Here is a 27140-nt window from a genome sequence, read left to right as displayed (position 1 = left end):
TATATATCTCTATATTCCGCAGCGGTTATACAGTATCTCAAGCAATTTGCTATTTCATGAATATGCAACAAATTCAACTTTATTGAACGTCTTGTTCGAAGCGTGATCGTACGATATACGTACCGATATGAGTATACCTTATAATATACATTATTAATTTTTGTCTTTACTGTAAGATACAAAATGTAACATCCCTGTGCAGGTTTACATGAAATATTTTCCGTTTGAAAACCCCAAGTTTGGTGGTAATTGGGGTAATAAACATCAAATTCTCGTCGTACTAATTTTGGTTGTCATTAGAATGCTTTTACAGTGATATTATTTCTTATAAACTGATTTTCCTTGCTACTGTGATATCGCATGCACTGTGCATCTGCTATAAAATGAACAAATACTTCTAAAGAGGTAATTAATAGGCATCGTTCGTCTCATTGCCAAGGACACAGTTCATCTAGCAAATATGATCCTGAGTGTTGACGCGGAATTCAAATAAAATTTATACACGTGTTGTGTTTCAACATTTCGAATTCATCAAGGGATCTGTTGCAGGATATTGAATTAATTTACTACAAGTAGATACGAATATGCTGCGTAAAAATGATCTAGTTTAGCTCTGGAAGATGCATTTTAATCTACTTGTAAATGTATCAACTTTCTAGCATATCCTTCTCTGTTACACTTTGAACAAGTTCGGTAAGGCAAACAGGAATATCTACTGTACTGTTAGTACAATTTATCGAACACATAGACTGTACACTATACTGTACAGTGTACACTCACCAATAATTAATAGCACGATTAGCTGCAAAGGTGATTGTTGAATGTTGATTGAAGGGCAGTATTTGCTTCACTGCCCTGCGTTTCACCTTGTTGTAGTGAAGTAATGCCATTGTTATACTGTAGTGTACGGTATCGGTATTCATTACACTAACAATAATAATTATAATTCATGATTATTATGGTTACAATCCTCATTTCAGTGACAGGTAAGTTCAATAATTCGTACTACTGAATTGATAATTTCATTGAATTTCTCTGAAAAAAATGCTATTTAATAATAATAGGAAGGCTTTAAAAAATTTAGCTGTAGTTTATTCTTGAAAGTTATGTTTCTATTCTTAACACCTGCCTAATAACATCGTAAAGTTCGAAGAAATGTCGGCCATCATTGTAGTAAATAGGTTTTAACGATTACAGGTATTATTATTAAACTACAGTAGTTACAACTCATAATCAATTCATTGGCAGATACTGTAAGTACGTAGCACTAAATTTACAATTTCATTGAGCTTCACCCTGCGCTTCAAATTCAACTGTGGCGAAGCATACCAGTAGTGTCATCATTATGCATACTGCAATTAGGTTATATTGACTGTACTCAACGATTACAGGTATTATTATTAAACTACAGTAGTTACAACTCATAATCAATTCATTGGCAGGCACTGTAAGTACGTAGCACTCAATTTACAATTTCATTGAATTTCTGTGAAAAAATTCCATTTGAGAATGAAAGGCTCCAAAAAAATAGTGGCCATAATTATAATTTAAGCTTCAGTATCATAGCGCTTGGCCTACCTAATATCTTAAGTTTCGAAAGGATGCTTACACCAATCGTTTTACTTTAGTTTATTTTTTCAAACTGTGTAAGGTAGTACTATGTAAGTGGTTATGGTTATGAAAAATTGGACCTGAATTAGCAGTCATAGTCTCATTTTGCGAGAGATGCAGCAATAGTTTGTAGGGGAATGCAATTTATATATAATTGATTCTATCTTCTCGAGGTGGGATCATAGTCTACTATTGGATTAATTTACTAGTCATGAGAATATTTCGGTAACGTAAAATAGTTACTCATTAATGGACTGTATTAATATGTTAAAGTTTTCTGCCGTGTTTTTTACATAGAGTTATTCTTGAACAGCGTGGTATCCAAAATTCGCAAACGCATTAATGAATTTATGTACAGTATACGCTATCTATGTGGACTTTGCAGAGAGTTTTGTGTGCCTACAGTATTTGTGAAAAATACCATTTTCTAGCAGTTATTTGTGTATCTGGTCCTAGAAATCTAGCTAATTTTAAAACTATATATATAATATTATTGACTGTGATTAACGTCTAAAATATATTTAAACGGGTTTATTTTATCCAAGTAGACTCCAATTTAATTTGGTTTGTTATAATAATATTTAAACATGGCTATCGGGAGAAAGAGGAAAAGTGAAATTTCTCCGAAGCAGAAAAAGCGTTGCAATACTTATTCTAAAGACTTGAAAAATGATAATTTTGAAACCGATAGCAAAGGTATGAAGGCATATTGCGTAAAAAAATGGATAATTTAATTTTCGTACTTGTACCAAGCGTATAATTGTCCTTGTCTTGCATTAACTGATGTAATATGTAGCTATACTCTCAATTTTAATCTAAATTAACAATTCTACAACCATGTTGTAGCTCTTAAATAGAACTCATTGATTAACCATATTATAGATATAGGAAAACATTCACCAAATTCAAACACTGAAAGCGACACCGGCGTAATATCTGAAATTTCTGACGGCGATTATAAGGACGAAGATGTAATTACCGGACCTGAAAGTATTGGGTAATTACTGTAGTAGTGGTAAAAACTTTCTCTTTCCTGTCTGTTATGAAATTGACAGTATGACGTAGTACAGAAAAACTAGATCAATACCTTAAGCTGAAACGAATTATGGGTGATTGCTAATTTGCAATTAGAAATTTAATAACATGCGTAGTACAATATACGCAGCTCGTAAAGCTCTTATACTCTAGTCCAAAAGAACGTTCGAAAATATCGCACTATAGTGTGAGATTTTTTAATTAAAATGTACCTAAACATTTGTGTTTGAAATCAGTAACGAAGTTCAGAAACTCGTGGATGGCTTGAAAGGTATTTGGGAAGCCCTATAAAGGAAATCTCTTATCGAAATTGAACACTGTTGTCTATGCCTAAGCTAATTTCGATTTTTTAAGAATAAAATATGAACTATTTTGATAAGACATTGTCACAGTACGTACTTAATGGCGGAACTTTTTCTTGACTTACATCGTTTAGTAAATGTATCAAAATCACTGAATGTAAAGCAAAAGCTATTGGAAGAATTTACCTTATCCTCCTTGTCATCAAGCAAGAAAAAGGTAGAAGAGACTTGGATAGCTCACAGAAGGGATCGGTAACTAATAAATAAGTTTATGATACTGTATTTCTGAAAATTTAGCTTAAACCATTTGGCAATTGGTGATTCCATTTGTCGTAGATAGTACAGTACCGTGTACTTTTATCCTTACATATATACTATTTCATCCATTAAATTTTGGAAACTAGTAAAGAACTGACGGAGAATTTTGAAGCTACTGTTTCTAATATAATGAATTCTTGGAAAGAAGAAATACAAGATAGTAAAAGATTTGAAGATAAAGTACATGTAAGGATAATATATTGAGTTTATATTGAAGAAGAAAGTATATTAAGGGAGATATTACCTATGTTACAGTATATCTTGTTTTGCGATACTTTCTAGGCCCTTCTTCAACAGCATCAAGAATTGCTTATGGAAGTCAGAAATTTGCATGCTAAATATTTGACACATTTGCATGAATCGTGCAAAATGTATGTTGATTCTATCAGCAGTATTGACGAACGCTATGAAAAGCGACTTGCTAGCGCTCACTGTGCAATTAAGAAAGAAGCTCAGGGATTGAAGAAGAAAACTTTGCAAAGGATGGTAAACATTTTTAAATATTTCTTACTTTAGAACGCTACTAGGTTTTCAGGTTTAAAATCAAGGCGAAAATAATTCTCTCTTCGTGCAATTTTAATGGTTTTACTGTCTTTCTTACAGCGGCAACAAGAAATTGCTGAAGTTAGGAATACACTTCTTTTGAAGGATGTATTGTATGATGTCTAGTAATCGTATTCAGGATGTAGTTATTCTTGCTATTTTTTCAATATCTGATGTTTCTTAAGACTTGTAAGAGCAATAACTTCGTGATTTAGTTTAGAATTCTTTGTTCGCAGTATTAGTTTGTGCTAGTAAATGATTGACGGATATTATATTTTTCGCGGAAATCCAATTATTGTCGCGTGAAATTGCTTGAATAGGTGGTTTCGAACTTGTGCATCATCCGTTTGAATGCTCCTTTATTGCATTTTGTGTCAAATATGATACATTTAATTTAACAATACCCTACTTTGTCATATACAGCAACATTAATTAAAGCATGCTCCGCTTAAAGAAGAAAAAAGTCGTTATATTGTACCGTAGCTGTTACGTGACATGTCTACAATTTAGCACTGAAACTTTCAAATCTAAGCTAATGATGATATCATTAATAAAGTATGGTTACATAATTTGCGTAAATATATAATATGCACTCAATTGTAAGTCTCATCAACCGCGATTAGTTGAAAGATAGGTGCGAAACAATCCTGGCCTTACGCAACATATTAGTTTTTACGTCATTATATTGGCATTCAATATTTCACTAAAAGAGCCGTATAATAGTCGATAAACTTTCGCTATAATCCTATGTATAAGTATAACCTATTTTGTCCTTATTATCTTTTAGAATTTGAATAACTAACCTTAGCAATGCCATACTCGAAATCGGAAAATATATAAACTATGCTATGCTATTGCCGGAAATTGGGAGAATAGTAATATTATATATCCATGAGTTGAAACCTAATTTTTACGCTGACTCAGCGTAAAGACTAAAAATTCTTAAAGACGGCTTTTTATTGCGTGGTTTTCCTTTCTTGGACTGTAATTAAGTGTAATTAACGAATGATGTTAGTAAATGTAAATAACAGAATTATAATGTAAAGCTGTTACCTGAAAAGCTTGCGATTTTCTTTGTTTCTGATCTTTAACAAATAATTTTTAAAACGTTCCATGGCTAGAAATTTTATTATGAATGAAAATATATTTACGAACCCTTTTAAATCTTATTTGGAAAGGTAAATTATATTAGATCTTACCCAAGGTAACATCCGCCACCGGCAATGAAAAGATGATTCTGTACCATCCGCGTTCACTGCAATAAAAGGCAAATCCAGGAGCAGTTCCAACGCCGTTTTCTGCCAGAGACAACCAGAGCTTTCTTTCTCCTTCCAAATCAACCGACGGCATGAACTATACGATATGTGAAGTACTGAAATTAGTCACTTGGAAATACCAAGTCATGGTCACTTTCACAGAATAAAATAGTAAATTTATGATGACCTTAGGGCATATTAAAATGACATGAGAATAGTTACTACTCATGTAATATAGCATTAGTATTAAGCTCCTGTAATTATTTAAGATAGTAGAGCCTTTAATACTCATAATACCTTAATCAAGTCTATCCATACAAAGAGTCCAGCCTTAGGGATAACGTATCGAATATCTAATTCATCAAGAGTTTGACGTACTATTCCGTAGCTTTCCTTTAATCGTCGACGCATGGTAGGGAAGTAAACGTTGTCAAGCCAATCTTTGAAAAATATCAATTTATTCGCATAGTAAGTAACATTTCAATCAATCGTTACATCAATCTAATTTAACGCAAAAGCTTACGATACCGTAATCAGTGATCATATTGGTCAGTTGTTTCTGTAAGATATAGAATGAAATGAAGAGATTGATAAATTACGTTGAATACATTCCTAAATTTATCCAAAGCGTCATATTTATTGCAAAAAGTAAAACTATACGGACTTGCGTTGGAGGTGATATTCCACTAAATCGAGAGCATGCCCCTGCTGCTGCTGCAAGTTCACTGTTTTGCGTCCATAGTATTCCTGCCCGGAGACCGGAACTAGCAAAGTCCTACGTAGAGGCGTTTGCAAAATTAATGTATCTGCTTTAAGTGTAACGAAAACACGGCAAATGTGCGATTGAGATTTAATAGAATAGGCACAATAGTGGCTAATCCTCTATCAGTGCAGTTGCTATTTCTTATATTGTTACATTATTATTTGGCTAAGCTACCGACATACTTTACTGAAAGCCCAAATGAAATGGGTTCTCTTAGGATCGGGTAGTCTGCAATAAGTGATGTTTCATAAATTACTCAAGAAATGTTTGACAAATCAAACATCGTACGTAAAATTTGTTTGCTTACTCATTAATCATGCTCAGCACGCTAATAACATCAGCATCAGGCGCATGGCTGGACAAGTAATAGATTTCATCGAATATAATGTGGAGTTCATGTCTATTATGTCAAAAAAACAAGATAGGCTTATAAGTTATCGGCTACAATTTTTTCAAGTATTTCTAAAGCGAATTTGACCTATGAGCAAAGTCTAGATAATCCTTAATCATTTGCTTCGTGAAATAGGAAGCTGAAGGATTTACAGGATTAGAAAATAAGAAGCCTTTAACCCTTTTTCCCTACAATAAAGTATCAGTTACAAAGTTACTATTAATAATATAATACAGTACATTCAATTCTGTATTTATTAATAAGAGTATTAACAAGTACAGATGGCATAAAGACTCTTTAAAATTAATAAATACCAACCTGTGATACTGCTTGCTGCAATGCTTTCTCTAAGGCTGGAACAGTTAATTGAAAAGGTTCCAAATAAGGTTCTTTAATCTAGAAAACATGAAATGTAATCAAACTCTAAGCATTCGATTAGCAGCTTCTGTCGGCGTAAACTTTCAGACTTGTTAAGTTTCAGGCATACAGCCCCGGAGCGTTACCTCAGACGTAAGGTCCACTGGAAATAATCGAACTTGCGACATGAACGACAAATCAGGTGCAAACGCACCATAGTAAGGGGATGGGATAAGCAAATATTCTATCAAAAATTATCAAACCTTCAGTATCATTATCTAGGCATATTTCTCATGAACTACAGTCAGTTACAAACTAATTTTCATTATCAGCTTTGATACGGAGATCAATACTGGTGATTAGCCATAGTGAATAAGTTTGAAGGTCAGACCTTAAACTAATTTAATTACAATTCGTATTAAGCTAAAGGTTATTCATTGCTATCAAACTCTCCAGTTGTACCTTCTGGGTCACATACAACACTACCAACAATGTTAATTATGGGCCCTGCGCCACATAAACCGATTAGCTATAAGAAAATACATTTATCAGTGAGTAGTTTAATTATAATTTTAATGTAGAGTACATAAATGATCTAAGTCTGCTCATGATTTATATAACAAAATATAACATACGATTATAAGGTGCATTTAACAACACTGACAGTAAGTCTATAAATGAAGTTCAGTAGTGTCCTTTATGAGCAATCAGACAGTAAAGATTCGTGAAATTATCATTTGCAAACTACAATGTATGTATACAGTCACAGTAATACTGGACATTTAATACAAATATCTATTTATCTCATTTGCAATGGTATACCTCTTCCTTCAGTACAGGCCTTGATGCTTTAAAATATTTTGTCAAGAAATTTGCCATCGCTTGGAGGAAACTGTGAGGGTATAAAAAACCGATGGTCAGAACCGAAGTGTATAGTTTATATATGACATTGCTATCAACGTTTGTGTACGAGTATTCTAGTGACTTACTGCACTATTATGTAGAATTTTATCATTTATTTGGAATTCATTATATGTAGTTATACATGAAAATATCTTACTAATCTCTGCCAATTAAGTTTCCGTAATATAACATTTCTTCAGTAATTTCGATACCCTCATTCAACTTAATAAGAAAGTTTTATTAATTCAAACAAAACTATTCGTATACAGTCGAATTGCTTTCTTCAATCAAGATTTGTAAAATTAACAACGTTTGCACTTAGTATTTCGCTACGTAAGTTTCTCAATTGTTCATTGTAATGACCGAGTAATAGTCATTTTCTATTACATTATAACTAATTATACACATTGAAAGTTTATCAAGTTCGTATTATAGATAGATTAATTTGGAACACTGATGCTGACCTTGGGTAGTAAAATATCGGATACTGTCTTATTTTCGCTTGTATTCATATTGATTATTCCCTAAATAACAGCAAGACATTTTCTAACATTAGAGGATATGACTGAGGCCATTGCTTTTAATACTACGAACAAAATGATATATTTATCCGAGGAAATGGAGTCTTGAGCAGTCAAGTAGCAAACTCATTCCTTAACTAATTCTGCAAACAGATTGAATGATGCAGGAGGGCAATCAGTACATACGCGTATGTACTTGACAAAGTGATTAGGGATTTAAGTGAGATAAATATAAATGATTATTTAGCTAGACCATTACTACGATCGCATCATGATAACTCTCTAGCTGCTCTATTTTTTTCTATGCCTTTCATAGTTTATTACTGGGTAATACTGCATCGCTTTCACTTTACCTGTGGATTCGATTTCGGGTGGTAAGGGTTTTTCTGCCACAACATATACGCTTCAAATAGTGTATCTTTAAACGAAATAATGTCATTGCCACGCTTGGACAGACAGTTTTGGTTATCATTCGAATGAATGGAGCTCATAGTGATGAAGCTAACAGGTAAAAATTAGCTGGAATACGATAGATTTTAAAGTCTTATTACGACAATGCAGGTTTAGCTTTAAGATAGAAACTCGCAATCTTCTGGTGAACAGCAAATGAAGATTTGCCAGCTATGGGCTTTGATGTTGGTACTGTACTATAGTTCGCAGTTACTACCATCGCACGCCATTTGTACAGTACAGTACAGTCAATGCCTGTACGAAACGTACTATCCTGTACACTGTACAGTATAGGGTAGAGTGCTATGACAACTTTTTGGCTTGAAATTGATCTGGACGAGTCTCTGTCGCCATACTGATCTCAATGGCAGGCTACGTAAACAGCTCTGAAACGCCAACCGTAATTCAAATACAGTTCTTTAATTAAAAGGGCGTTTTCTAGTACATTTTCCGGGCTATCGGGCAATGTATAAGAAATTTATTGCGGGAAATACAAAACTATGTTATAGTCTTACTAGATCTTTCGGAAGATTAGGGTAGTAATCGGTAGAAGCAACTCGACGGAAGTGCTTGACATTAGACTAGTAAACTTATCAGGAAGTAGTCCGTGACGTCATATTAAATTAATATAAGTGAACATGGAAGTTGGAATACATGAGTTAGGATCTATAATACACAACACTAATTAATGGCTCGATAAAATCTCACTTTACGTGTAGAATAAGCTAATTAAATTTTTAGCCATGAACAAGTAGCAATAAATTATTATCTTGGAGCATCGAATATCCAAGCCAATTTTGTTTCTGCTACTAATTCTACCTGTCAAGGAATTTGCTGCAAGGAGTATGCTATACGAGTATCTGTTTCATTCTTAATAATATTAATATAATTTTTGATAGTTTCCTTTTACTTTGCACTTCGCATTGAACTGAGCTACTACTGTATCATCTTATTTAAAGACGAAAAAAGTCGTTATCTTGTAAAGTAAATGTTACCTGATATGTTTGCAATTTAGCACTGAAACTGCCAAATCTAGCTAATGATGGTATCATTAACAAAGTATGACAACATAGCTGCGGAATCGAATAATATACACTCAATTGTAAGTCTCATCAGCCGCGATTAGTTGAAAGATGAATACCAAACAATCCTGGTCTTACGCAACAATATAAATTTTACAAACTCGTAGAAACTCTGTGTAATGTAACTAGTATTGTGATTGTAGACTGTTAGCCATGTTTAGTATAATGTACGGTAGATGTTTATTCTAAGAGATATTTGGTAGCTATAACTATAGACTGTAGTGGTAGAGACTCCATGCTAGAGTACAGATGACTATATACAGTAAGGTGTTGAGTTACTAATAAGGCTATAGGTAAAAATAGAACTGTAAATCATATATTAGGATATGGTTAATTCATTGTACTTTGGCTGGTGTGAATAATGTCTACATAAGTACTGTAGTCGTATCCATATTGGATTAATGATGGTCCGCAGTAGAATAATCTGACTAAGAATAATTTAACTATGTGTAATATAAGGTAAAAGGTTGCCATGCGGATTGTAGCTGCGAATGCTACGAAAAGTATAAAAGCATGTAACTTTAGATTATTCTGTTAGTTCGTTGTAGAAGTCTTTAGTAGTAGTATTCGGCTAAAGTAGAGCTGTGTATAGTTGATCTTTGTATAAGATTCAATAAAGCCCTTATTTTTCTAAAATTTGGAATCTCGTGATTGGTATATATCACACCCTGATAATTCCATTAAAGCCCGTAACAGTATATACTCGTACTTGCGTAATTTTATTGATACTTAATATTTCACTAAAAGAGCCGTAGAGTGGATAAACTTTCGCAATAAACCTGCGTATAAGTGCAACCTATTTTATCTTTATTTCGAAATTTGGTTAATTAATCTTAGCAATGCCATGCTCGAAATAGGAAAAACATATAAATTACGTTATGCTATAGCCAGAAATTGAGAGAATGTTAAAATTATATGTAAATGAATTGAAATCCAGTAATTATGAGCTGACTCATAGCGTCAAGATTTAAAATTCTTCAAGACCGCCATTTATTGTGTAGAAATCCTTTCTTGGACTGAAATTAAGTGTAATTGACGAATGATATTAGCAAATGTAAATAATAGAATTGTAATTTATGATGTAATAGTGTTACCAGAAAGTTTGCGATTTTCTAAGTTTCTGATCTTCAATAAATAGTTTTTAAAACGTTCCATGGCTAGAAATTTTATATTGAAATGAAAATATGTTCACAAACCCTTTCAAATCTTATTTGCAAAGGTAAATTATGTTATATTAGATCTTACCCAAGGTAACATCTGCCACCGGCAATGCAAAGATTATTCTGTACCATCCGCGTTCACAGCAATAAAAGGCATATCCAGGAGCAGTTCCAACTCCATTTTCTAAAATAGACAACCAGAGCTTTCTCTCTCCTTCCAAATCAACTGACGGCATGAACTATACGATGCAGCACGATAGTACTGAAATTAGTCACTTGGAAATACTAAGTAAGCCATAGCCGTACGCACAGTATAAATAGTAAAATCATGACAATCTTAAGACACATTAGAATGGCATAAGAATGGTTACTACTCATGTGCAATAGCATTAGCAGTGAAGCCTTTAATATTCATAATACCTCAATCAAGTCTACCCATACAAAGAGTCCAGCCTTAGGGATAACGTATCGAATACCTAATTCGTCAAGAGTTTGACGTACTATTTCGTAGCTTTCCTTTAATCGTCGACGCATAGTAGGGAAGTAAACGTTGTCGAGCCAATCTTTTAAAAAAATGTCAATTTATTCGCAAAATAAGTAATATTTCAATAAAATAAATCGTTACATCGTTACTGATTTAATGCAAAAGCTTACGATACCGTAATCAGTGATCATATTGGTCAGTTGTTTCTGTAAAATGAAAAGAGAGAAAAAGAGATAAATAAAGTATGTTCATTTCATTCCTAAATTTGTCCAAAGCGTTATATTTATTGCAAAAAGTGAAACTATACGGACTTGCGTTGGAGGTGATATTCCACTAAATCGAGAGCATGCTCCTACTGCTGCTCGAAGCATACTGTTTTGTGTCCAGAGTATTCCTGCACGGAGACCGGAACTGGCAAAGTCCTGCATAGAATTTTGTTTGCAAAATTAACGTATTTGCTTCAAGTGTAACGAAAATATTGCAAATTTACGATTGCTATTCACTAGAATAGGCACAGTGGCGGCTAATCCGCTATCGTTTCAGTCGATACTTCTTATATTATCACGTTAAAATTTGGTCAAGCCACAAACATACTTTACTGAAAGCCCAGATGAAATGGGTTCTCTCAGGATCGGGTAGCCTGCAATAAACGTTAATAAATTACTGTGGAAATGTTCGAGAAATCACACGTCAAACATACAATTTGCTAGCTTACTCATTAATCATGCTCAATACGCTAATAATATCAGCATCAGGTGCATGGTTGGATAAGTAATAGATTTCATCGAATATAATGTGCAGTTCATGCCTATTATGTCGAAAACAAGATAGGTTCCTAAGTTATCAGCTATAATTTTTTTTCCAGTATAGTATATCTAAAGTGAATTTGACCTATGAGCAAAGTCTAGATAATCCTTAATCATTTGCTTCGAGAAATAGGAGCCTGAAGGATTTGCAGGATTAGAAAATAAGAAGCCTTTAACTCTTTTTCCCTAAAATTAAGTAAAAGCTACATAATTAATTAATATTAATAACTATAAAATCTATTCAATTCGGTATTTGTTAATAAGAGTAATAACAAGTAACGATGGCATACAATCTCTTTAAAATGAACAAATAGCAACCTGCGATACTGCTTGCTGTAATGCTCTCTCTAAGGCTGGAACAGTTAATTGAAAAGGTTCGAAATTAGGTTCTTTAATCTACAATTCATGAATTGTAATCAAACTTTGAGCATTCGATTAGCAGCTTGTGATATAGTATCTTTTAGACTTGTTAAATTGCAGGCATACAGCTCCTCCAGCTCTGGAGCGTTACCTCAGACGTAAGGTTCACTGGAACCAATCGAGCTTCCGACATGAATAACAAATCAGATGCAAACGTGCCATAATAGGGGGATGGGACAAGCAAATATTCTATCAAAAATAATCACACCTTTAGTAACAATATCCAAACATATTTCTCATCAACTACTGGTAGTTATAATCTAATTTCCATTATCAGCTTTGATACGCCGATAATATACTAATAGGGATTGTATGGAGTACTACTGGTGATTAATCATAGTAAGTAAGTTCAGAGGTCAGATCTTTAAATTGATTTCACTATATTAAGGTTTATTCATGGCTATCAAACTCTGTAATAGTACCTTCTGGATCACATATAGCATTACCCATAATGCTAATTATGGATGATGCACCACATAAGCCAATTAGCTGTAAGAAAAGATATTTATCAGTGAGTAGTAAAATGATCCGGTTTGTTAAGTAATATGCCTTATACAACAAAATGCAATATATGATTATAAGATGCGTTTTAACGACAATTGCAGTACGTGTATAAAAGAAGTTCAATAGTATCATTTATGAGCGATCATACAATGAAGATTGGTAAAATTTTGATTTATATATTGCAATATATCCGAGTAAGCAATAATAGCAGCACTTGACATTTAATACAAACATCTATTTATCTCATTTGCAATGGTGTACCTCTTCCTTGCGTACAGGTCTTGGCGATGCTTTAAAATATTTGGTTAAGAAATCTGCCATCGCTTGGCGGAAACTATGCGGGTATAAAAAAAACTGCTGGTCAGAAGCTACGAGTATATTAGTATGATATTGTTATCAAAGTATATATGTTTTGGTACTTATTTCACTATTATATGGTGCTTCTTATAATTTATTTGGTATCAATTACATGAACATATCAAAGAAAACATCTTACTAATCTCTGCCAGTCAAGTCTCCATAATATAACATTTCTTCAGTAATTTCGATGCCCTCATTCAACTTAATCATAAGAAGGTTTCATTAATTATGTAAAACTATTCGCATACAGTCTATTTACTTCTTCAATCAACATTGATAAGATTGCGTCGTCTAAGCATTGAGGTTAGTACTTTGTTATTTTGCTACATAAGTTCTTAATTCTACAATTCGTACGTATACCCTATTATACGTATTGAACAATTTATCAAGTACGTCCTATAGATTAATTAGAAACACTGATGCTTACCTTGGGCAGTAAAATATCGCCAACTGTCTTGTTTTCGCTTATATTCATATTGATTATTCCCTAAACAGCAAGCCATTTTGTAAAGTTAGAGGGTATGATTGAGGATAAGGCTTTTCATATTCCGCGCAAAATGATATATTTATCCGGGGAAATAGGAGTCTTGAACAGTCACGTAACATGTTTATTAATTCATGAATCATTCTACTAACAGTATGGTCGTTACAGGAGTACATACGTATCTCCTTGTAGGCTAACTGATGAGGAATTGAAGTAAGATAACTATAAATGATTATTCAGTTAGACTATTATTACGATTAGCGTATGAGAACTGTAACTGCTCTATTTCTTTGGATGCCCTTCCACAATTCATCACTGGGCAATATTGTATCACTTCACTTTACCTGTGGATTCGATTCAGGGTCGTAAGGATTTTTCAGCCACAGCATATACGCTTCCAATATCACATCATCTTTAAATGTAACAATGTTATTGCCACGCTTGGACAGACAGTTTTGCTTCTCATTCGAATGAGTTGAGCTCATGGTGATGGAATTGAAAGGTAAAAATGACTTGGAACACGATAGATTTGAAGTCTTGTGCAGCTTAAAGTTCAGCCGTATAGCTTTAATGGTCACTGCGATGTAAGCCTGCCAAATAATGTATAGGAAGATAGAAAATGATCAACCTGGAAAGGCGAGCTCTGGTCTGTATAGATTTGAAGTCTTGTGCAGCTTAAAGTTCAGCCGTATAGCTTTAATGGCCACTGGGATGTAAGCGTGCCAAATAATATATAGGAAGATGGAAAATGATCAAGCTGGAAAGGCGAGCTCTGGTCGATAAATAGTTACTTCCCTCTCTAGCAATCTTTTTGACCCTAACACTGGTAAAAGCCTATAGTATAATACAGTATTATTCAATGTTCTCTTCATTTTTTGGAAAAACTCCACAGTTCAGTACTCTACTATAGTAGCACTGTATTATGCTCGGTTTTGACCTACCGTACACTACAGTACACTACAGCATCTATCATTGTAGTGCACACTGTAGTGCCCATTGCAGACTTGCACACTTTCTGCACAGTCATGGTCACGATTAGACCTGACTAACGATTAATCAATTTAATCAATTTTTCTATTTATGCAACATTTTGGAAATTATGGATTAATTCTTCGCCAATTGTCGTAAGAAATGCTTATAACTGGCTACAATACCTTAATGCTTGTGCATCAAAACAGTTCGGTTTTTTTGCAAAAAATGAAAGGATTCAATAACCATCCCTTGCAGGCAATGACCGTGATATTACTGTAACATGGAAGATGGTGTCGCTATGCACATTTTTCACTGCCAATTTTCTGATAACCATAGCTACAGATGCACTTCTAACATGGCAGAGAGGGTCCAGACGCACATTTTTCCTTGCCAATTTTCTGATAGCCATAGTAACAGATGCACTTCTACTCTGTGCCTCAGACTACTAAAAGAAAACCGTTTTCTTTGAGTAGTCCATGTCTGTACTCAGTGTGCTTATTACTTTATATTCCCGAGGCTTTATACAGTAAGAGGAATACGAGATGATAATGTCAAAATTTTAACCTAGTGCTCAATAATTCGATATAGCAAGCAATTATGTCAACCCTTACTCTTTATAATTCCAGGATTATAAAGTACTAAAAAGAGTAAGGAATTATTAAGTTTGTGTTCAACCTAACACTAAATAATAGTTCGGTCAAGCAGGCAATCATCGCCCGTATTATCTGGGAACTCTTCTCTTTCAGAGCTTTAGAATCGGCTGATTTAGAAATCGAAAGCAGCGATTATGACAACATGATGATTTTATATGATAGACAGCGTGGTCAGTAAACTAATACCAACAAGCGGATGTGTAGCCATCAATTCAGACACCGACTTTATTTATTGAAACCACATCTATTTTAATTACGGTTTTGCAGACATTTACTTCTGATTCATGGTCGATCGATTGCAGATTTGCGCACTCGATATGGTTATGAACGATCGTTTCAGAGACGTTCTGTCGCTCATCTTAGTCGTAATAGCAAGCATCAACTAGTAACTTCAAATTGAAAATGTATTGCTTCATATTCTAATTTCATCTCAAATCTATTCTATGAAATTGAGTAACGCTCACGGCCATTGACAGACTAACTATCATTAAATGTATACGGTAGAAATTTGACCAGATCCCAATACTTAATATATTAATTACAAAAGCTTCTTTAACATATCCATGGATTATACATAATCTGTTCTCTTATTGTGCCTAGCTTCGCTGTATCATAACCCAGATTATGAAACAGAGAATAAACTCAGAATTTATTGATACTAGTACTTAAAAATTTTAAACTAAATAATACTAGAAAAGAAAGATGTTTTTATTTCATAGTTGAAGTAGTATTATGGAATAGCAATGCACATACGTAAAGATACCATATCCCTGACTAATTTCAAATAGTAGATTTGAACTCGCGGAGGCCACGTTATATGCTGTAGTAATAAGTTATTATCTTCGAGCATCGAATACGTGAGCCAAATTTTTTTCTGTTACTAATTTTACTCTACCAAGGAATTTACCGGAAGGAGTATGATATCTCTTTAATTATTAATAATATTAATTGAATAATTTATAGCTTCCTTTACTCTACGCTTTAGATTCAATTGAATTACTGTATTAAATTATTTTAATGTCACAGTAACCCTTCAATAAGCCTTTCAATGACCTTGACAGTGAAGTTAGTACAAAGGCAGTGTCCATGCTGCAGTCACGCGAGATTAAAGTTTATCAAATAATTAGACTAAAAGTTTACTGGTATGTTGTATAGTAACAATGCTATAAATTGTTGATATTCATTTTTCACATAAATGATTAACTATTTGACAAAAATTCGTATTCAATGCCTGATTTAATTGCACACCTGATCTTTTACAACTCAATGTCATTAACAAGGCAGTAATATGAAAAAAAACTGCAGTCAACTATAATCATTTCCCTGTAATTACCTACCAACCTGAGTTGACGTAACGAAGAATAAATTAATTTCGTTACGAGAAAATAGGTAGAATTTTTAGTGAGAATGATTGCTGTGCTTGGTAGGTAGTCTATGGTTCTTTCGAGTTGAATACATGTTCATCATATCATTAACGGAAATAAATGCAACTGAAAAATATCTAAATGTGTCAATAATTAAAGTTTGCCCTTGAGCTATTACCTGAAATCTACAACATACCATATTTACCATTTGTTATTGGACTTGGCATATTTTAACTATTGCAGACTAGACGTGGTGCCGTACACGAAGAGTCAGACATGTATCTTAATGCCACACTTTCTACAATTAAAAGCGAACAGAAATTACTGTTCTCACCTGAAACAATCTCATTATTGTTTCTATCAACGATAGCTATTGTTGGTAACTTATTTAACTTAATAGTAATTTATAAATCGCCATTACTGCGTTCTCTCGATAATATTTTACTTATCGCGTTATTGATTACTGGCTTTAGTACTGGATTAATTCTTATTCCTTTAATATTATTGGTAAAGTTAACGGGTAATCATGTATTATGCCAAATACAAGGATTTGTAATTACGCTTTTAAATTGTTGCTCGTTAACTTTAACAGTTGCTCTCAGTGTCGATCGTTGTCACGCTGTTATAAACCCTTTTAGCTATTTGCGTCAATCTAATAAGGCCAAATATACAATAATCATTCTTTCTATAATACTGTTTAGCAGTATGATCTCAATATTTCCAATATTAGGCTTAGAAAGATTCGGTTTAGGTAAATATATTCTGGGTTCGATCTGTTGGTGTTCACTTGTTATCGATCAAACTAATGTCACAATTCTAACATTTTTAGTCTCGGCTATGATTATCCATATCCTAATAATTATCTTCTGCTATATTATACTCTTCGCTATTGCATATCAGAAAGGACATCAAGATCTATCAGGGTCTTTTGGTATTAAGACGCCTTTACGAACTGTTATTTTAATTGTAGGCATGAATATGATTTGTTGGATACCCATGATAGTAGTCCTATTACATGGAATATTTCAATATAATCATGGAAGTACGAACGCTACATTACCCTACTGGCGAATTGCAGCTAATATTTCGTTCTTTTTATTGGACGCCTATATTGCAGTTAATCCGATTATTTATCTAACTACTAATTCGATTTTACGTAAAAAATGGATCTATTTAATGAATCTATTATTATGCAATGGCAGGCTGGCTTCCTCTAGAAATTTGCAATTGCCACAACGTCGAAGCTATAAAGTATAATTTATCCATTCATAAAAGTTTCATATACTGAGCTATGAAATATTTTCTATTAATCCGGCTATTTACAAGACCTTAGTACTGATTAACCACGTTTCGTTAAGAGTGTTAATTAATATGTTGAACTGATATCAATGAAAATTCAGGGGTGGATGATTCGCAATTGTCAACCGTTAATAAATAAAAGATAGCAATATATTGGCAACCATTTTTGACGGGATTGGAAATAAAATGGCTTTCTTTTCGCGCGTAGAGTACACACAAAGCTAGCTATATTAATTAAGAAAATCTAGCGTTTACATTAAATAACGCATATATGAATGTTAATGTTGGAATGCGTTATAGGATAATATACTGATACTGATTTGGACGCGCAGAATTATTGTATCGCAGATCTCGATGTAATCTTTATTTAAAGATGGATTTAAATCCACTCCTGCCGTATTTATGTGCACGTTATACCAAAAACATGTTATGCACGAAGCTGTCAATCATGAACGATTAACATTATAAATATGTTAATGTATGAAGATACAAATAGATATCAATATTAGCTTATAATAACGACGTTCTGGAGTCATACACTTAGATAATTAAATTAAAAGAAACGTTTTGCATGGATATTATAAAAATTAACGTTAATAATAATTCCTACTGTAGAGGAGCTATTATATTGACTACGAATTCGTTCTAACAATATATAATTAAACCGGCCATCATACACGTATATGGTAAACAGTTACTTTAATTTGATGACTAGCCGAAAAGATATTTTATAAATCCATATTGTAATATAATTTTTATGGAAATCCGGAAAGGTTAACGTATGTTAAATATATTCAATAAATAGCGAAGAAAGATAAAATTCATGCTAAGGAAAAGATGATTTAAATTTATGCTAAAGGCTTTTCTTTTTATTTAATCGTGCTGAATATAATACGCTAACTCGTTAAAAGCATTCTTTTATAAAATTTACTAAAGTTCGATAAGTAAACTATTTAGTGTTTACATACTTCATTATCATATCGTTGAGTCATTAAAGATTTAATTTAGGGTCATTATTAGTTAGCTAATGGAGAAGGTTGGCTACAGGCCTTTCTGAAGAACTTCACCTAATAAAGTGAAATATAATTTCCCTTTAGTGCATATGAAACCCTTTTTATAAGTATCAAGTACTATATGCTGCGTTGCAGCTTACACTATAAATATCTGCAGCTTTAATATGGCTGGCATTAGCTAGCGCGGTAAAGATATAATTTTCTTCAAATCTATAAATCTCGTTCTTATCCGCGTATTTGATCGATAAAACCTAATTAAGAAGCCTTAAGGAACACCTACCTTTAATCTTACAGATTTTATAACAGTTTATACGCTTTAAATTAGGTGCTCTTGAGAAATAACCTTAGTTATTACGAAATATCAAGTTCATTTTCAATTGTGTTTTATCATACTGCAGTATCGGAAGGAGTCTTTCCACATTGAAGCATAATTATTTATTAAATTAGAAAATTTAATACAGTTTCTCTGTAAGCAAAAAGACGAGATATTTATGCTAGTGTTTCTGAATGGGAACTACCTAGTAATCGAAAGAAGGCAAGGTCACTAAATTTTATTACCTTTATGGTTAGATAGCAACCGTGGTGACGATACAAGTTTATAATACAGCTTATAATTTCTAACTGAAAATGATTGAAATCCTGAGGATGTATGAATTTAAAAAAGCAGATCTTAAAGAAAATCAATAAATTTCGAAATTCGGCTTTATTATGACATAAAATCTTGATAAATTATCAGCTATTTGTATTATTAGATAGGATAATTGCTGCAACTCAAGGTATAAATTTATAGCACATACAGTAAGAGCAATAAACCCAAGATAAGAAAATATAAGCTATTAAATTATTAGCATTGCTTGTATTGTATGCTTAAGTACAGACTAGCAAGCTGACTCATCCTAAAGGTAAACTTTTAAACAAACATGACGAAGAAAACAGAATCTTTGGCGGTGGAAGTTACGTACTTTGGATTCAGGTCTGGGAAGGCATCACGTGAAATATTGCTTACAAGTCTAGTGTTAATAGATTGCGTAATCACCTGCGAAAATGTAAACTTTCTATTCATATTAATTTAGAAATAACAGAAATGAATAGCATAGCCGTATACAAATAAAGAAAAATTCATGATGGTGAAATGCTTTTGGTGAATAAGTCGTAAGTATGCAGATCATATTTTTATGGAACTCTAATATCTGTCATAAATAAAAGCATTAGTAATAATGACGATTTAGGTAAATGTATAGTGCTTCCCACATATTACGAAGTATGAGATACTGTAATTTCAAAATTATATCCTAAGATTGTATTTTAGTTTCATCTTTGTGCCCCAAATTGTGAAAAACTAACTTACAATTTCAGTCGTGTTATCATCATGTAGATGTATACAGCTGTAAAATATTACAACTGATGATGAAATACGTACATCTTTTAGCGATAACTTAAAAGTTACACCAGTTGCAAGCACTTTCAAGTAAATTCAAAAAGTGTACTATAACCGGTTACTGTTTCTATTGACGATCATAAAAATTCCTTACAATATTTATTTAAATTTGCAACTAAATATATTGTGTCAGTTAACATGCTGTAACTTTCATGTTCTCAACTGATTTGCACTTTGGACATTGGCTTCCTAGTCTGGATGTATGGTGTTGGTGGTAATACATCAAGTAATTAAAATTTTATTACTAGATATTATGCTAATCACACGAATACGTGATAGTTACCCATTATTGAGAGTATACGACCTTTGCATTACCCGAATTTCGCAAACATCCGCTAGTAAGAGTGAGTAGTTTTAACGGTTAATGTACCCTAGAGGGCTAATTATATCAATCTAAAGAATAGAGTTGCTACTTTATAATTATTCGCATGTATATCATAAAAATATGATATCTCTATGTTATAGGTGCAGTAACCGCTCAAAATTGGACTATGTGTTAGTTCATAAAACTTGATTGTAATTGTATTGATAGGAACGTGTCAGAGAGATCTGGTGATATATCGTAATAAAGTATTTTTAACTGCAGGATTGCTTAACTTTTTGTAGCCGATACGGTGGTCTGTAGCAACATACTAAATTATCTACTTTGAACGAAAGACTTAATGATAGAGACAGAGCTTACCATTATAATAAGATGAAAGCATTGCTGATTAACCGGATTGTTTTATCATCTTGTTAGAATTACGACACATTTAATATCTAGATTGGTATTTAACATGAAAAGTCTGAATTTTTATTATCCACAATTACAGAATTGGGCAAATTAAAATTAAATGATAAGATTAGTATTATCAAATTGTACAAGTAGAATTCCAGTGAATTACGGTGGAAACAGAAAGCCCTCGAAATGGATATAGTTACATTATTTTATTATCATATTCTTTGATGTTTGATGTACTTTTATGCCCATATTGAAGTTATAACGGCTGGAGCTGCGAAAACAATTATATTATAGTGGGAAATAATAATACAAAAATATTGGTACAGTTAATGAATTAGCTCAGCTAAATCAATAAATAGTGATAATTACTATATGTATCGTAAGTAATGATCTTTAGGATAATTACAATTTTAGAGGCAGCAAAATTGAAGTTTATTATATTATTACGTAAATTGAACCATTTTATGGAAATCATTTGGAGTGCTTATTGTAGAATGTGATCGTTATCTCTCAAATAAGAAGTATTTGGATGATGGTACAATCGCGTCTACTGACTTCCAAATTAATCTAGCCTGAAAATTATTTTATCAGGTACAAGTAAATAGGCAACTTTATATCGCTATAAATCAGACTATTCGATAATTAGAATTACACTAATGTGATATGATTCGATCGCTTTAGGCTTATGATTGCAAGTATATTTATATATATTTTAGATTTTAATTTTAGTAATTGTGAGAGCTTGAACCGTTTAATTAAACAGGTACGCTTTAACACATTAAATAAAATCGAGGAGAGTTAAAGATTACGCAACCTTGCAGAAGATACACGGTAACGTCTTACTTCGCACAAAATGTAAAGAAACAGACGAAACATCATTCGTTCTGATTGATTTTGTCTATTTCAAACTGAAAGTATGCTTGTGAGATAAAGGGAATGCCATTGGTATTATCGCATTAGATACGAAAACGAATGGCTCGATTTTTCCAAGTAATGTCGATAATCCTCCATGGTATCTGATTCCTTATTCTCGATAATATGCTTGTTTTATAAGTATACTTGTGGATCTTGCGCAGTTTTTAGCATGTAATGACGTACTAATTCATTTTAGGTACAAGCATGAGAAAGATATAAGGTTTAATGGCGATAATAACACCAAGTACACTATAAATTATGGAATTTAGATCAATTTTTTGAATCCATCAAACTGAATAAGCAGTAGAATGAGATCTTGGCCTTGGCTGATATTTCTCGGATTGTTCAAGACACGGCGCACTTTGATTACGTTTTTTAAACGAAGAAATCCTTTGGATCATACGAGGTACCTTACTTGTTTCCGTAATTTGAACCTTTTCTTGCAGAACACATCGTATTTGATTGACAACATCGTGGAATATACTACGAACACGATATGAGTTGCCTTTTAACGTTGCAGCACATTCATAAAATGAACAGCCAAATTCCCAAGCTAATTCTTCGCCTTCCTTTCGGCTGACCATACGTTGGTCAGTCAAATCAGTTTTATTAGCTACAATAACCAATGGCAAACTTTGTAGTTTAGTCTTTTTGCGACTAGTCCACCATTTCTTTCTCATAACTATTTGTTCGACAAACTGTCTTGCCATTTGAAAACTTAATCGATCAGTAACTGAGTATACAACAACAAATCCATCCATTCTTCTTAGATATTCAGATGGAATTTTACCATTGCTGTCCTATTTGGAGAAGGTGGATATTTAATCATAGTCGATTTCGTACTGTAGATAATTGCATACAGATCATAAACTAGTGCACTAACGATGTATAAATAGCTCTGAAACTGATCGTGATTATTGACCATAGTGTTATTTAAATCTTCTAATCTGAACTCATATCATAGATTAATATTTTAGGTTTAAATGACTTGAAGAATTAGATTAATCAGAATGGAATTAATTTCAGTATAATTTTTAATGTATTTAAAACAATCTTGGTAAATTTAATTTTAGATATAGCACAGTATATAATGATCAATGTGGTCATATACGGCCACCAGTTGATATGTCATAAAGAGTTGACTAAACAGGTAAAATAATCAGAGTTATACTAGTAAAATAACGTTGTAGACCGTGAATAAGCACTATGATGTCATAATCTCAATCTTTCTCAACTCTAATGCTTTAAATTTTTATTTATTTCAATGACAATAACAATCAATAGTCTACAAGCTAAGGAACGTCTTAATCATGTTATGGAACAATTGTTTGAATAGTCATCAATTGTCTGATTTTAATGTTAATTTTTTTTGTATTGAAAGTGGAGGAGGTTAAAGTTAGGCAAAGCATACAGTAAAGGTAATTTCAAGCATTGCCTTACGTTATCATTATTCCGCCAGATTGAAATCACTCTATTAATTGATAGCTACAGTATTCTTTACCATAAGCAAAGGATCGATTTTTAGTTAATGCTACTTACTTGGCCAATGGTATCCAAAATATGTAAGGAAGACTGAATGCCATCAATTTCGTCAGTTGTTTTGAAGACAGTTCCTTGATGAAAATTGTCTGAAATTAATGCAAATGAGATATGATTAATTCATTTACAACAACAATCATAGCAACAACATTAAACTTCAATTAAAAAACACTTGTTGATTAGATAAGAATTCGTATGGATTGTAAACTAATTGGTAAGTGAAATTGGAATGTATTTTCCAGATCTTATAACTTAAGTTAGAGGTATATAATCATCAAAATAATCTGATGTGATTGTGCTGGACCGAGATTTATTATTTTTATGTTATACGATACGTATTTTGATTTAGTTTTAAGCTTACAGAAAAGGTGTTATCATCAATTTATTAAACATATAGCGTTGATTCAATGTGAACAAAGTAAATAAACAACTTCACCACTGTGGGACTTTCACAAAGGGTATTAATATTGTTGTCAACATATGATGTAGTTTAATTTGATTCGATAAGAGTAAGCGATGTCGTAAGATTAATAAACTTCTTACATTCTGTTGTATCTAGAAAGTTCTAGCTAAGTAAAAATAGTATATTAATATGAAAGTGTTTTAGCATACAAAAACTTTATTTCTAGTAAATGAGCAAGTCAGTCATCAAAATAATGACGTAGAATTCACTTGCAGCTATTATTATGTTAATGACTTTAATAATTACGATCGAAGACAAGAAAAGATTATCGTTTAAGGATCATCATCTTGAACTATTGATTTAAGTAATACTAAATTTCATGATGTGGATTGATAATACCTCATTATAAAGTAGATTGAGATTGTAACTTTCAGCTGATAGAAATGGAATTAATCGCATCAAAGTGGTACATGATTACTGAACACTAATTTTTATATTTTACTGCATTATTGCTATTAAATATGAACTTATTCAATTCAATTCCGAAAGAAGGTTGGAATTTAGGTGATGGACTATCTGTTAATATTCTTGAAATAATTAGGAATGATTTAGCTAATCGTAGTAGCCAGGTCTTGAACTTATGCAATATCAGGCTTAAAGTAAGCCAAAAGAGCTAATACATTTATTAAGGACTAAGAATAAAGATAATTGTATAGAACAAATGACTCATCAATTGCTAATTAATGAGAACAATTACAGCTATTCTAATAATATTTGAGAGTATCCAGGCGTTGCCTTGGAATAGACTATAAACTAACCTTATTGTTAACGTCTATCTAGGAGATTATATGATATTAAGCAGGCCACATTTGCCTGTCTATGTTAGCTACGTGGCGGTAATATGATGAAAATTAATTGAAATATAAGCGAAATTACTTCTTTGACTATGAATTAACACTAGCTAAGAGACTATAACTTTATCTTTCTACTGCTAAATTTAAAGTCGATTTCTGTGAGTAAATTAATAATAATGGTAATTTGAAATACAGGAATGTCAAAATGCATTATGACAAATTAAACTAAGGACGACTGAGTTTCAATTGATGGTGATTTTGACCAACCATAGAACGTCTGGAAATTTCCTAATACTTTTACTTCTATGACTATTATAATAAAATGCTAATTTATGGTATCTAGATGCAGACAGAGCATCATATCAATATAAGAAGGATCTATAGATACGGTCTTATAAAAAATGCAATTGTATAACGTAACCCTTCTAACTTTATATTAAAATATTGAATTTCTAATGAAATGTTTAACACAGTCAAGTCTAGGCTATGTTTGCGCAGAGGTAGTAGTCGATTGGCCGTCTGATTATTAATGCATGTTATCACGTTATTCGAGAACGGCATGTTTATAATGTTATTTAAATAGATAGATGAGTTATTGACTTACTAAGTAGGACGTCGTTTTTATCTTGTTTGACTTTGCCAGTCGTATAGCGTTGTGTTAAAGCTGTGAAGGTAAAGAAATGCAGAAATGCGATTAATATCAGTGCAAAATATGTACAATCACTTTTTTAATAACTATAGTGAGTCCTGTTCAAGTTAAGAACAGTAGAGACATCAATTCATTCTCCTCTATCTCCTTTTAATCACGATCTAGCCATCACCTATGGCTTATAGATGAAAGCTTGCCGACGGTTAAAATTGTATATCATTAATGCAAAAATTGAGACATGAATAGTCTCTTTGATGATTCAGCGATATGTACATTGTTACGGAGAATGACTGATCATTATGTCCGAATCAGGTTGATTTTGAAACAATTGATTTTCTCCATCATCTACTGCCCTTGAACTAGTCAGTTTCAGACGATTGAAGAAATATTAAACCGTTCAAAGATCATTTTAATTTAATGTAAAGTCGATTTCCGTTCAACGGATGATACAAATAATGTTAGCATATTGAATTGATCTTTGCTACATCTCCAGATAATGATAGAAATAATATAATTAGAAGATAGCCATTGGTTAGTTGTTTCTATTGGATTATGCGATGACATATTATTTCCTTTACTAAATTTTATTCTATTAAGATCCTATGATTCTTAAGCGATATTGACAGTATCTATAAAACTCGATATTAAACTAGGAGACATTCATTTCTAATGACGACGTAAACAATCTAAAATAATTTTCGAAATATATGATGGAAAATATACTGCCAAAGTAATCACGTACTAAATTTATTAATTAGGAACCAATTACATATTGCTCCCTAAAACTTTGGACGAATGTTCATAAATCAAGTACTTTCTATATTGATCGAGGCTTAGATGAAAAATAAATTGTGTGTGGATTTACTTTTTTAAAGAAAGCAATAAAACTAAAATTTGTCGCAATGCTCATCATCTCATCTACAGAGTACCGTACTAATAGCTTACAGCAAATGGACCTACTAATAACTACTGGAATTTCATAAGTGATCCGTTGTTAAAGCAATTTATTATCAATTAAGGTACAAAAATTAACCAGAAAAGATGCAGGACTAGACTCAAATTAAAATACTTTGGTTATTTGGTTTATTAATTTATTTAACTACATTAATTTACAAATTGTTAACGCAAGGAATTTGTCATTTTTAACCGTAGAATTATCGTAACAAGTGTGGATAGGAAAACGCGATCGTTTAAAGCACTCCTCAAGCTGCTTAGATCGTAGGACTACTATTCATATATCGATAGATTTTATAAAGTCATGTAGATATCTGCTAGAACAGTATTTAATACTTTAGAGCTACAACTAAATTCTTACTCTTCTTACCTGATTTGCCGACACATTTTTTACCAACTGTGCATAATTTATAGTCGGTTATTTCTTCATCCAATTCAGATAATTGAATTTTCTTAGCGTGATGATGTTCTTCTGTTGCTGGTAAGCCAACATGAAGGCTAGCTGTAGGCAGCGAATAGGTTCTGTCTCTGATTGGCATGATGATTTTGATAATGTCAAATTAGTACTGGGTAACTGATCCAAGTAAAAGAATTTCAGTCTTATAATATCTTTAAA

The 27140-nt window shown here is 32.5% G+C and overlaps 4 protein-coding genes across 4 annotated transcripts; 1 reads left to right on the top strand and 3 right to left on the bottom strand.

Annotated features, from left to right (window-relative positions):
- Positions 1-3048: 3048 nt before the first annotated feature.
- On the top strand, positions 3049-3935 carry TRIADDRAFT_59431 (uncharacterized protein; the record flags this gene model as incomplete). Its single annotated transcript, XM_002115536.1, has 4 exons — positions 3049-3200; positions 3353-3452; positions 3549-3752; positions 3870-3935. The coding sequence occupies 4 exons, from the start codon at positions 3049-3051 to the stop codon at positions 3933-3935; spliced, it is 522 nt and encodes a 173-aa protein (XP_002115572.1).
- A 1626-nt stretch (positions 3936-5561) lies between these two features.
- Positions 5562-7455, bottom strand: TRIADDRAFT_59430 (uncharacterized protein; the record flags this gene model as incomplete). The annotated part of the gene is made up of 9 exons (XM_002115433.1): positions 5562-5624; positions 5730-5840; positions 6011-6056; positions 6136-6228; positions 6307-6407; positions 6538-6615; positions 6723-6820; positions 7039-7105; positions 7399-7455. 9 exons carry the CDS (start codon positions 7453-7455, stop codon positions 5562-5564), a joined length of 714 nt encoding a protein of 237 aa, XP_002115469.1.
- A 2863-nt stretch (positions 7456-10318) lies between these two features.
- On the bottom strand, positions 10319-14235 carry TRIADDRAFT_64185 (uncharacterized protein; the record flags this gene model as incomplete). Its single annotated transcript, XM_002115432.1, has 16 exons — positions 10319-10548; positions 10627-10689; positions 10778-10931; positions 11113-11255; positions 11352-11382; positions 11488-11598; positions 11771-11816; positions 11892-11984; positions 12068-12168; positions 12301-12378; positions 12494-12591; positions 12825-12891; positions 13168-13240; positions 13403-13467; positions 13694-13753; positions 14095-14235. 16 exons carry the CDS (start codon positions 14233-14235, stop codon positions 10523-10525), a joined length of 1350 nt encoding a protein of 449 aa, XP_002115468.1. The 3' UTR covers positions 10319-10522.
- Positions 14236-22412: 8177 nt separating this feature from the next.
- On the bottom strand, positions 22413-27063 carry TRIADDRAFT_59428 (uncharacterized protein; the record flags this gene model as incomplete). The annotated part of the gene is made up of 4 exons (XM_002115431.1): positions 22413-22925; positions 23665-23753; positions 25526-25585; positions 26895-27063. The coding sequence occupies 4 exons, from the start codon at positions 27061-27063 to the stop codon at positions 22413-22415; spliced, it is 831 nt and encodes a 276-aa protein (XP_002115467.1).
- Between the last annotated feature and the right edge of the window lie 77 nt (positions 27064-27140).

Source organism: Trichoplax adhaerens, genomic scaffold, assembly GCF_000150275.1.
Source record: "Trichoplax adhaerens TRIADscaffold_11 genomic scaffold, whole genome shotgun sequence".
Classification (NCBI taxonomy): Eukaryota; Metazoa; Placozoa; class Uniplacotomia; order Trichoplacea; family Trichoplacidae; genus Trichoplax; species Trichoplax adhaerens.
This window is presented reverse-complemented; position numbering and strand designations above follow the sequence as displayed.